Raw genomic sequence first — 12,996 nt, 5'->3', positions numbered from 1 at the left:
AAAGTATTTAGTATGTTAAAAGTCATAGAGACATGAAATGGGCAAGTGTAGGCCATATTTAGAAAAAAAAGATCAACACAAACTGTCTCTGAGCATTTAGATGCTGGATTAGCAGACAAGTCTTCAAAGCAACTATCATAAATGTATTCAAAGAACTAAAGGAAAACATGTTTAAAGAATTTGTTAAAAGTATGACAACAATAAATCAATAAATAATATTTTCAATAAGGAGAGAGAAATAAGCGAATGTCACCAGAGGATGTACAGATGGCAAATAAAGATGTGAAAAGATGTTTTAAATCACTAGCTGTTAGGGAAGTACAAATTAAGACAGTAAGATACTAGTATACAACTGTCAGAGTGCCTAAAATAAAGATAAGTGACAACCCCAAATGTTTGCAAGAATATGGAATAATTGGATCTTCTGTGGGTAGTTGGTGGGAATGTAAATGAATGTAAATTGTTTTCCAGCCAGTCTGGAAAATAATTTGCAAATTTCTTCTAAAACTAAATATTTGCCATATGATCTAATAATTTCACTCCTAATTACCTACGAGAAATGAAAGCATATGTTCCCTTAAAAACTTGTATGTGAATGTTCACAGCAACATTACTCATAATAACTACCGAGTGGAAACAACCCAATACCCATCAATTGATAAATGGATAATCAAAATGTGGTATGTCCACACAGTGGAAAGTTTTCTATAAAGCGAAATGAGGTATGGATACATGTTATAACATGAAAGCATTGTGCTAAGTGAGAGAAGCCACACATGATATCATCCCACTTATACATCTGGAATAGGCAAATCTATAAAGATGGAAAGTAGATTAGTCATTGCTTAGAACTGGGGAGTGGTTTGAGGGAAATTCGGACTGACTGCTGCTGAGTATAGGGTTTCTTTGGCGGGTAATGAAAATGTTCTAAAATGGACTGTGCTGATGGTTTGCAACTCTGTGACTATAATAAAAGCCATTGAATTATACACCTTAAACGGCTGAAATATATGGTATGTGAATTATATCTCAATAAAGTTAAGGATTTTTAAATGGGTATAAGATTCATATACAAAAATTAGTTGCATTTCTATGTACTAGCTAGCAATGAGCAAGCAAAAAAAAAAAACTGAAATAATTTTATTCAGAATGGCATCAAAAAGAATAAAATACTTAGGAATCAAATTTAACAAAAAAGAATAAGACTTGTAACTTAAAATTATGTTACATTGCTGAGAGAAATTAAAGTCTGCTGCTACTGCTGTTTAGTCACTAAATCATATCCGATTCTTTCTCAACCCCATGGATGTAGCCCACCAGGCTCCTCTGTCCATGGGATTTCCCAGGCGAGAATACTGGAGTGAGTTGCCATTTCCTTCTCTCTCCAGGGGATCTTCCCGACCCAGGGACTGAAACTATGTCTCCTGCTTGGCAGGTGAATTCTTTACCCCTGAGCCACCTGGGAAGCCCAATTAAAAAGTCCGAATATACACATACCTTTTTAAGATTGTGCTCATTTTATTGTGCTACATAGATAATTGCATTTTACAATGTGAAGGTTTGTGGCAACCCTGCATTATCAGATGATGGTTAGCAATTTTTAGCAATACATTTTTAAAAAATTAAGGTATGTACACTTTTTCTGTGGACATGATACTATTATTGCACACTTAATGACTACAGTATAGAGTAAACATAATTTTTCTATGCACCGGGAAACCAAAAAATTATTGTGACTCTCTTTATTGCAGTATTCACTTTATTGTGGTGGTCTGGAACCAGATTCTCAGTATCTCTGAGGTCTGCCTGTAAATGAAGAGGCAGTTCATGTTTGGGGATTGGAAAACTCAGTATTGTCAAAGTGATGATTTTCCCCTAAACTGATCTATAAACTCACAGTTCAGGCAAAATCCCAGCAGGCTCTTTTTTTCTTTTTAGACTTTGACAAATTTGTCTTAGAATTTACATGGAAACCCAAAGGACCTGGAATAGACAAAACAGTTATGGAAAAGGAGAGCAAAAATTGGAAGACTTATACTACTGATTTCAAAAACCTACTGCAAAGCCGTAGTTATCAAGCCTTTGTGGCATTGCTACAGGGGGAGGTATATAGATGAGTGAAGCACTTCGTGTCCACAGCTAAACCTTTTATCTTGTTTGTTTATTTGGCCGCATTGGGCCTTAGTTGTCACACACAAGATCTTTGTTGCATCATTCGGGATCTTTCATTATGGCTTACGGATTCTCTTGTCGCAGCGTGTGGGCTCCAGAGCACATGGGTTTCAGTGGTTGTGATACTTGGACTCTCTAGTTGTGGCACAGGGGCTCTGGAGTGTGGGCTCAGTAGTGGCAGCGTGTGAGCTTAGTTGCTTTGTGGCATGTGGATCTTAGTTCCCTAACCAGGGATCAACCCTGAGTCCTCTGCCTTGCAGGGTGGATGCTTAACCACTAGAGCACCAGGGAAGTTCCACAGCTAAACCTTTTAATATACATGGCCAGTTGATCCTATTCTTCTTTTTTTTTTTCAATATTCATTTATCTGGCTTTGCCATCTTAGTTGTGGTATGTGTGGTCTTCCATCTTCATTGCCGGGCTCTTTGGTTGCAGCATGCAAACTCTTAGCTGTGGCGTGTGAGATCTAGTACAGTGTGTGTGTGTGTGTGTGTGTGTGTGTGTGTGTGTGTGTGTGTGATCTAGTACCGTGTGTGTGTGTGTGTGTGTGAGATCTAGTACCGTGTGTGTGTGTGTGATCTAGTACCGTGTGTGTGTGTGTGAGATCTAGTACCGTGTGTGTGTGTGTGTGTGTGTGTGTGTGTGTGTCATCTAGTACCGTGGTTGCAGCATGCAAACTCTTAGCTGTGGCGTGTGAGATCTAGTACCGTGTGTGTGTGTGTGTGTGTGTGTGTGTGAGAGATCTAGTACCGTGTGTGTGTGTGATCTAGTACTGTGTGTGTGTGTGTGTGAGATCTAGTACCGTGTGTGTGTGTGTGTGTGTGTGTGTGTGTGTGCGTGCACTCAATCGTATCAGATTCTTTGTGACCACCTGGACTGTAGCCCATCAGGCTCCTCTGTCAATGGAATTTCCCAGGCGAGAATACCGGAGTGGGTTGCCATTTCCTAGTTCCCTGACCAGGGATCAAACCCAGCTACCCACCACGCCCACCCCCCACCCCCCCAGCTTGGGAGCGTAGAATCTCAGCCCCTGGAACAGGAGGGAAGTCCCTAACAGCAGACTGATTTTCCAAAGAGGTACATCCCTGATCCAAGATTTCTTTGCTTGGGAAAGCCCCAGTGTAAAAACACTCTCCCAGCGCATGCTGCAGTATAACTCAGACTGCCTTGCAACGGAGCCAGCTAAATGCATCACTGTCTGCCGGATAAACTGCTACGTCATCCTTGGTGCTTGGCATGTTTCAATGCTGGGGTCAGTGTGGGCTTCTAGTTGGATTTGGTGCCAGGTATGTGTCTACTTCGGACACTCTCTTTTCATGTTAGATTAAAAATGAGGGTGCCTTGAATTTGGAGGAACGAAATGTGGCCTTTTATTTCTTGTGTTCTCACATTACAGGAAGATGGTGGGCAGCATCCGTAAAAGATGAGAAACACTAGCTTTGTTTTGGAGCTGGGTGTGCCGTGTTAGCGTTTGGTTGTTTTAGAAAGATCCCTTTGGTGAAGGGAGGCACAAGCTTGATTCCCGAGAGTGCCTCTTCAGTATATTTTTTTATATAATCAAGAGCAAAATAGCCTGCTTTTTTCCTATATGCTATGCTTTGCTTTTTGAATGTTGAACTTAACATAACAAAGGCAGAGAGTGATTCTCTGCTGGAAAGTGCCTGTATCTGGAGACCCTTAGATGTATGTAAAAATTAAGCTGCTTCTACACCTGTGGTCACTGTAATTGTTCTGAACCAAAGGCTTCAGTGCTCCGTTTTTCGAGACTTGTTATCCTGAAGAGAGATCAAGATAGGAGGATTCCTCTGCATCTGCTTCTTTAAAGGAAAAAATGAACTTTACTGACTTTATCAGACGTTAGCACAGTGCAAAAGGAGTGATGCAGAGTCCAGAAACCAATCCAGGACTTCCTTTTCTTTTTTTTTTTAATTATGACTAATGGTCATATTGAGCGAGTGGCCTGATTGAGTCTTTGCACCTTGGGTCACCCGAATGTCCTAACATCAAGGTTTGTCTTAATAATTTATCTTCTGTTTGATTTTTATCTGTGTTCCAGGTCATTTGTGTACTTCTGTTTTGAAGGGTTTTCGTGGAATGTTAATAGATTCTCAGCATAGTTGCATCAGATAAGAGTTAACCATTTGTATTCAACATTTCGGTGAGAAGGAATTTTTCTGTGGTGCCTGAATCAGGTTAGATGCGACTGGTGAATTAATACCATTCCTGAGGACTTGGCTCAGGAAATCATGATCTTTTCTGCCATGACAAGGGAGCAGTATTTTCAGCATCTACTTAATTAAAAGCTAAAACAGGATACCATTTCCCTTTCAGTCACCATTTCTTTATTTAAGTTGATTTGTCCTTCTGTGGCAAATGAGCATAACAATAGATGTGTCCCAGTGGCTTTTTAGGTAGGATTTTTCTTCCCTGCTTAAACGCTGGGTTAGACCTCTGTGTCTAAAATGCTTATCTGGGCCCCTTTACGTTTCTGTGATTTTTATCCACATCCTCTCTGTTACCCTGTTTGTGCCAGCTCCAGTCTTATTCTCAAATTTTAGTGAATAAAATCATAGGTTTTTGTTGTTTTTTAAAAAGGTGTGTGTGTGTGTACACCACTACTCTGGCCTAAAAATTAGAGTTGTGACTTGCACTTTATTCCAAGTTCCTCAGTGGTGGCGTGTCTCGTCCTTCCGACCGACTTGCTTTCCCTCTTGACCTGCTCTCCCCCAATCTTGGAGTCTGAAATTCAGTCTTATTGTGATTGGGTCTCAGAAATCACCTGTTCTTTCCTCCTCCCTCTGGATTTCCTGACCCCATTATTTTCTGGGCATAGCTGTCCTCATAAGCTTGGCCTTCTCTTTTTGCCCTGAACCTTCCCTGTCACGTGTCCCTGGCAGCCTGGAGAGGCTGCGGAGCCTCTCTCTAGTGACCGTCAGAAGAAAGTGACCGTTGTTAAAGCACTTTTGCTGCAGCTAAGGCACAAGCTGCTGAGATCTACTTTAGAGTTATACCCACTTTTATATTTCTCCCCCTCTCCTCTCTGTCCCCTTGGGAAATCAGCTGATGCTGTGTGGGAGCCCGTTGTAATGGGGGGGAGGTGCAAACAGGAGGGGAAGTATGGAGATTGGGGACAGAGTAGACAAAAAGCCTGTGGTTTGAGGCCATGAGGAATACTCTACTCTGACTGAAGCAGGGCCAAGAAGTAGGCAGAAGGCACAGGATCTTTTGTCCTCCTGGGTTTTAAGCACCTGCAGCAGGAGGGCGAACTCCAGCTTGTGTTTACAAGGCCGACAGCTGAAGAGAAAAACCTCTGTTCCTTTACCATCTTGATATGGAGGGTTCTGCGGAGGAGAGTAAGGAGATGAGATATTACATGCTTCAAAGGTAAGTGTTAGAGGGCCCTATCTAGGCAATATATGCCTTTTAAAAGCAGTAAAGGTGTTGACAGCTAAGCCCTGGAATTTATGGGCAATCTGATTTGATGATTTTTTTTTGTGTGGGTCTGTAAGAAACTTTTTTTTTTTCTTAAGGAAATGAATTAAAAATCTCATGTTTGCTTCTGAATTTCTGAACCTTTATTTTATACTCAGAATTTGAACAAAAGGTATCTGAGACCACGTGTGACGTAGCTACGTTGAAAGCAAGCACCCTTGTGTAGACCTTGCTGCGAGCTGCTCTCTGGTTAAGGGACCTCACTCAGTCTGTGCCAAGTGTGTTCGTTGGGCTTGGCTGGACTTTCAAGAGTGAAGTCTTTTCATCTATATTGAAGGAAAATAGCAACTCTGGATAGTAGGTAGCATCCTGTCAAAGGTAGTTTTGCAGAAAACTTTTTTAGACTATGTCTCTAGGGCCAGGAAAGGTGCCCTCTGCTGTTGTCCTGGCATCGTGTGAGAGTGGGCAGCCAGCCTGGAGTTGTTGCAGGTGCCAAGGTGTCCTGCCTTGAATCTTTCTTCTTCCTGCTCTTAGAACTTAACCTGAGGAGGAAGTAAATCGGGCCTACTTGGCCTTCTTAAGACTTCTCTCTCTCTTTTTAATTTGTTTATTTGACCACATTGGGTCTTGGTAGCAGCACGCGGGATCTCTGTTTTGGAGCATGGACTCTAGCTATGGCGTGCAGGTTCAGTAGTTGCAGCCACGTTAGCAGCTGCGACGTGCAGACTCTCTAGTTGTGGCGCCAGGGCTCTGGAGGGCCCGGGCTCAGTAGTTGCGGTACGCAGGCTTAGATGCTCCACGGCATGTGGTACCTTAGTTCCTCAACCGGGGACCGGACCTGCATCCAGGGCACTGGAAGGCGCATTCTTAACCACGGGACCACCACGGAAGTCCCTTCTTTGAGACCTCTTGCAGGTCTGTGCGTCTCCAGCAGAGGGGCGGCTTGAAAGGCCTGAATGACTTGCTTGGTGGCAGTCATTAAACGTCTCTCTAGTATCTCCTGTGTGTGTTTGTGTACTTATTTCTTTTTGCATCCTGGAGTTTTTGTTTTGAAAAATGAAAATTGAATAGACCCTGGCAAATATAGAAACAAATGAAAAACACCAATTTGGCAAAGGTTGTCTTTAAAATAATCATCCTTTGTTCCTTTTTACTTGGCTTGTTCCACCTGTTGCAGGATGAAGCAAGCGTATCTTCCACTGAGAGTCAAATAAGTAAAAAGCAACTGGTATATTTTACCTATACATATTATACATTGTTTTATACATAATATATGACTTTCTATCATGTTTTATATATTTTAATAAATATAAAATGACTTATATTTGTCTAAATATAAATATATAATATTTTTATATATATAAAACAAACATATATACAAGCAATACACACATATATTTATTTAATATTTTATTTTATTATTTATTTATTTTAATTGGAGGCTAATTACTTTACAATATTGTAGTGATTTTTGCCATACATCGACATGAATCCTCCATGGATGTACATGTGTTCCCCATCCTGAACCCCCCTTCCACTGCCCTCCCCATCCCATCCCTCAGGGTCGTCCCAGTGCATCAGCCCTGAGCACCCTGTCTCATGCATCAAACTTGGACTGGCGATCTGTTTCACATATGATAATATACATGTTTCAGTGCTATTCTCTCAAATCATCGTACCCTCGCCTTCTCCCACAGAGTCCAAAAGACTGTTCTTTACATCTGTGTCTCTTTTGCTGTCTCACATACAGGGTCATCGTTACACATCTTTCTAAATTACATATATATGCGTTAGTGTATTGTATTGCTGCTTTTCTTTCTGACTTACAATAGGCTCCAGTTTCATCCACCTCATTAGAACTGATTCAAATCCATTCTTTTTAATGGCTGAGTAATATTCCATTGTGTATATGTACCACAGCTTTCTTATCCATTTGTCTGCTGATGGACATCTAGGCTGCTTCCATGTCCTGGGTATTGTAAACAGTGCTGCGATGAACACTGGGGTACATGCATCTCTTTCAATTCTGGTTTCCTTGGTCACACATATATTCGTATATATATTTATTACACACGTCCATACGCACACAGAGTTTTATTCTGTTTTTCTGTGGTTAAGTACAGTGGGCCATCTGTCCATTTTTTCAGGGGGACGTTCTTCCTAGAGCAGTCTGTCCTCCAGTTTTAACAGTCATCTGAGAGAATTCCCTTCTTTTTCTTCTGTGCTATTTCTTGCATTCCTTGTCTCCTTTTTTCTCGGTTTACTTCATCTTTTTGGAAGACAACATTCTGTAAAAGCTTCCTGAGAAAAGGTAGGTGCGAAATAAAGATTTTGAGGTCTTCTGTATCTTTCCACTTTATCATCTTGTTTTTAGCATGGTGCCTAAGTTCTGATTATGGCTATATGAAGGATCCCATCATTAAAAGTAATATATATTTCTGGTTTTTTTTCCCCTTTTTTTGATTATAAGTGACCCTCAGAACATTCCTTTGCTCTCTAAACTATTGATTAGACAATATGATCAGTCCCTTCACCACCTTAATTTTATCGATAAACACTTTGCTTCCCTTATTGTCTGATTCTTAGACAGTTCTTTATTTATGCTAGGTTTATACCTTCTCCGTCTCTTTCTCCCTAGGAAACTGAAAGCTAATCTCTAGGGACTGTGTGTACGAATGTTGTGCACCTCCTTTCTTCTTGTTTATTTTTGACTGAGCTGGGGCTTTGTTGCTGCATGCACATTTCCTCTAGTTGCGGCAAGCAGGGGCTGTTCTGGCTACTCATTGCAGTGGCTTCTCTTGTTGCAGAGCATAGACTCTACAGTGTACGGGCTCGGTAGTTGCCACTTGTAGGCTTAGTTGCCTCGCGGCATGTGGGATCTTCGTTCCTTGACCAGGGGTCTAACCTGTATCCCCTACATTGGCAGGTGGATTCTTAACCCACTGGACCACCAGGGAAGTTCCAATACCATGCATATTTTATCAAAAAAAAGTGAAGCTTAGCAAGGTTATTTGGTGAAGATCTGGAATTTAAACGGAGGCTTATGCTGTTTCCCCTGCTATGTAATTTAAGAAAGTGAAAGTGAAAGTGAAGTCGCCCTGTCCTGTCCGACTCTTTGCAACCCCGGGGACTGTAGCCTTCCAGGCTCCTCCGTCCATGGGATTCTCCAGGCAAGAATACTGGAGTGGGTTGCCATTTCCTTCTCCAATATAATTTAAAGCACCATTAATTGTTAGAGGCACCATTATTGTATGTACCACGAGAAAAAGAAATTCTGCCACTTAAATAAAGCACACCATCAGTTGTAAGATACATAGCAATTTTAGAGATTTTAAAAAGCTAAAAAAAAAAGTGTGGTATCTTAAGATCAATGAAATTTGTTTTTTAATGCTGCCTCATAAATTATTTTTGGAGTTGTTGATTTTGAAACATCTATGGAATACCCAACTAAAATGTTTAGTAGGCAGTTAAAAATGTGGAGTTATAGCTAGTAAGAAAGACGGAGCCTAGAGGTAACAGAGGTGAAGGTCCTCTGTGTGTCAGAATCATAGTTCAGAAGCAGGCTGGCTAACTTTTTATTTTTTAGTTTTAACAGTCTTTCTGAGTCTATTAATATTATTAATCCTAGGGACAGAGGAGCCTGGTGGGCTGCCGTCTATGGGGTCGCACAGAGTCGGACACGACTGAAGCGACTTAGCAGCAGTAGCAGCAGCATACCGTCTCATTTTAGTCTATTCTTAGCCTCTCTCTCTGATGGCGTCTGTTGGTAAACCTTAATACTGCCTTTTATTCTTCAGGAGCACTTCTTTACTCCCCCCCTGGAATTTTCGCAAGCAGCGATCATTTTCTTTTTCTCTCTTCTATTTAAAAACTGCGTGGTCTGCCAGCATGCAGTTGCAGTAGGAAGTACACTTTCAAGTCTGGGCAGTGAAAAGCAGGTCTCCAGGGGAGACAGATGATGTGAAGAAATCTCATCTGTATAGACTTTCGTGATTTCTCTGTTTTTACAGATCCAGCATGTCTGGTTTGCACCTAGTCAAGCAAGGTCGAGACCGAAAGAAAATAGACTCACAGCGAGATTTCACTGTAGCCTCTCCAGCAGAATTTGTTACTCGTTTTGGTGGGAATAAAGTGATTGAGAAGGTAAGTTACAACCTGCTCAATTATTTTTTCAAAAGCCCATGAGATTTAATGCCTCGATTTGTAGTCTAGATTTGCTTGAAACGGGCATGTGGCTTGAATTTCTGAGACTGTGCAGACTATCCTTTCTGCCTCCCTAGCTTTATTAAATAATTAAGTTAAATGATTAAATAATTTCACTATTTTCTGAAATATGTATTTACCACTGATAATTTAATCGTAACTCAGTAAGAAGTTGAAGCAGTGCCCATAAGTTGCTTTTAGAAAGATTTCGAGGTTTTCCTAGAGGTGGGCTACACTGATAGGAGAGGGTATGAGAAGTTGATTAGCTTGTGGGGTGGTGCTGGGGAGGTCAGTGGCATTGAATTGGGATTTAGAGCTAAAGGAGTGGGGAGAGTTTCAGTACAGAAGGCTTAAGCAACTTTGATACACTGTAACTTATGGATCCCACCAGAAATTTGAGATATTTAGAGGGTATATACCACATGAAATACTTAAAGTGATTATAAGTATTTTGAAATGTGAGCAAATCTGAGTCACTTTTATCCACATCGTGTAAGAGCTGAGAGATTGACTTGGTTGCAATAGCTTACAATGATTAAAAGTTTAAAGGCTGGGGACCTGTATTCCCACTCCTAAAAGTATTGCTTTAGCGGCATACTTCCATTAGTCTTCCAATGAGAATAGATTACGTGTCTCCTCACCTCTGTTATCCTGAGATTACGTGTCTCCTCACCTCTGTGATCCTGAGGGTCATGATTGCATGTGAGGAGGTGAAAGGTTTGTTTAACAGAGAAGTCTCAGGATCACTGATCCTGTACTCTTTTTCTTGTGACCATTCTTTCCGGGACAGTTTCTCTACAGTTCTAAGGGATTTGGAGTCTGAATTCTGGAGAGAGGTGATAGTCGGTGTAGGGGTTCTTATACATGTTCAGGGCGCTGTGCCTTATTTCATTACAGCAGAGAATAGTGCGTGACACTACACTGTTAAAAAAACTTCCCCTAGCCTTATTTGATATCCATCGTCCCCCTAAAGTTTGTTTCTTCTCTTCCCTACTAGTATGAATGGTAGAATAATTCACAGACTCACAAGATTTTTTTTTTTTAAGTAGCCTTCTTTATTTTTTTACACTTTTTATTTTGTGTTGGGATGTAGCCAATTAACCATGTTGTGATAGTTTTAGGTGAACAGGGAAGGGACTCCGCCATGCTTAGACATGTATCCATTCTCCCTCAAGCTCCCCTTCCTTCCAGGCTGCCACATAACATTGAGCAGAGGTCCTTGTGCTGTGCAGTAGGTCCTTGTTGATTATCCATTTAAAATATGGCAGTGTGTCCATGTCCATCCCAAATTCCCTAACTATCCCTCCCCTCCGCCGGCAACCATAAGTTTGTTCTCTAAGTCTGTGAGTCTCTTTCAACTTATAAGATTTGAGTAACTGATTTTTCCCTTCAGGAAATGAACTAAGAAAGGAGTAGGTTTTAGCTGGCACATATTTTGGACTTTCCAGGTGACTCAGTGGTAAAGAATCCACTGCAGTGCAGGAGACCCAGGTTTGATCCCTGGACAGGGAAGATCCCCGGGGGAAGGAGATGGCAACTCACTCCAATATTTCTTGCGTGGGAAATCCCATGGACAATGGAACCTTGTGGGCTACATTCCATGGGGTCGTAAGAGTCGTACACAACTTAGCGACTAAACAACAACAGCATTGAAGTATTTGCTTTGCTAACATCTTAAAATATCCCTTGACCATGCAGGAGTTGGTTCTTACTTGCCTAGACCAGCTATTACAGATTCCTAGTTGAAACTCTGGCTTTTCGGAGAAAGATTTACAAAAATGTCTTCTTGTCTTTTCCTCCACCTTTGCCTGCCTTTTCCACTTTTCTTTGCAATTCCCATCCCCCAACTCTCCCAGGTTCTCATTGCCAACAATGGCATTGCAGCTGTGAAATGCATGAGATCCATCCGCCGGTGGTCTTATGAGATGTTTCGAAATGAGCGTGCGATCCGATTTGTTGTCATGGTCACACCTGAAGACCTGAAAGCCAATGCGGGTAAGTTATTAAACATTAAGAAAGCCTCATCCTCAGACATAAAACGTTGAATGGCACAACCTTTAAGGAAGAGGATGTTAACTTGGGGGATTCCCAAACCCAAGGACTTGTCTTTTAAAAAGTGTCAATAATAGGCATAGACCAGGATTGTACTCTGTGTGGCCTCAACATAAACTCTTGTTTCTAAGTAAAAAGAGGTGTTAATTTAATCAAAGTGTTGATTTGGGCTTTCAGTGTTATTTGCTAAGTCACATTCTTATAGCATGTGTAAGTAGAAAGGCTTGGAAAGAAGTGCCATTTCCCTTATGAACTGCATTGAATTTTAGAGAATTTCAGTGTTAAGATTCTTCTTTTCCCTCCTCCTGGGGAGAGACACCTCTTAGGGCCCAGGTAAGTCTTACTCTGTAGGCTCTTCTGCGTATTCCCTCTGCTTAGATGACCCTCCATCTGAGAGTGGTAGGTTATTGTAGACTCTTGGTATAGCTGAAAGATGGTAGCTAGTACTTCGGCTTCATACTTAAAAGAATAACAATTTCATTTATTTATTTGTCTATCTTCGGCTGCACGGGGTCTTCATTGCTGCGTGGGCTTCTCCTTAGTTGTGGCAAGTGGGGGCCACTGCAGTTGCGGTGTGTGGGCTTCTCATTGCAGCGGCTTCTCTTGTTGCAGAGCACGGGCTCTAGGGTGTGTAGGCTCCGTAGTTGTAGTTCTCGGTCTCTAGAGTACCTGAACTTAGTGGCACGTGGACTTAGTCACTCTGTGTCATGTGGTATCTTCCTGAACCAGGGATCAAACCTGTGTCTTTAAAGAGCTGTCTTTTAAAACTCATTTTGGTCTTTATATGTACTCTCTGTATGGAGATAATGATATTAAGACTATTCCTAAGGCAGTAAGGGTTATTATATTATCTTTAGAAAAAGAGAAGGCACCAGTTGATCGGAAAGCAGATGTTGTTCATTTAGGTTGGTCCTTCAACATCTCTGAGCTGCAGTCTTGTATCTGTACAAGGAAAGTCCTGTCTGTTTCACTGGATAGTTGTAATGAAGAAATTGTCTGTAATAAATGTAAGCTACCTTGCATGATTTCTTTTTCCTTATTTCTATTTGGTACTCCTATTAATTCATGTATTCATTCACTCAGTGAGCATGGAGACCCACAGTTTAATAAGCTGTGATCTTGCTCTAGGAAATGAAT

The 12,996-nt window shown here is 41.2% G+C and overlaps 1 protein-coding gene across 2 annotated transcripts in view; it reads left to right on the top strand.

The window, feature by feature from the left end:
* Positions 1 to 12,996, top strand: part of ACACA (acetyl-CoA carboxylase alpha) — a 240,065-nt gene that overhangs the window by 38,249 nt on the left and 188,820 nt on the right. For both annotated transcript variants that reach the window (XM_052657738.1, XM_052657739.1), the window contains exons 4-5: positions 9,615 to 9,747; positions 11,664 to 11,802. In XM_052657738.1, coding sequence (XP_052513698.1) covers positions 9,615 to 9,747; positions 11,664 to 11,802 — 272 coding nt within the window. The remainder of the gene's footprint in view (positions 1 to 9,614; positions 9,748 to 11,663; positions 11,803 to 12,996) is intronic.

This window comes from Budorcas taxicolor, chromosome 19 (genome assembly GCF_023091745.1).
Source record: "Budorcas taxicolor isolate Tak-1 chromosome 19, Takin1.1, whole genome shotgun sequence".
Lineage (NCBI taxonomy): Eukaryota > Metazoa > Chordata > Mammalia > Artiodactyla > Bovidae > Budorcas > Budorcas taxicolor.
This window is presented reverse-complemented; position numbering and strand designations above follow the sequence as displayed.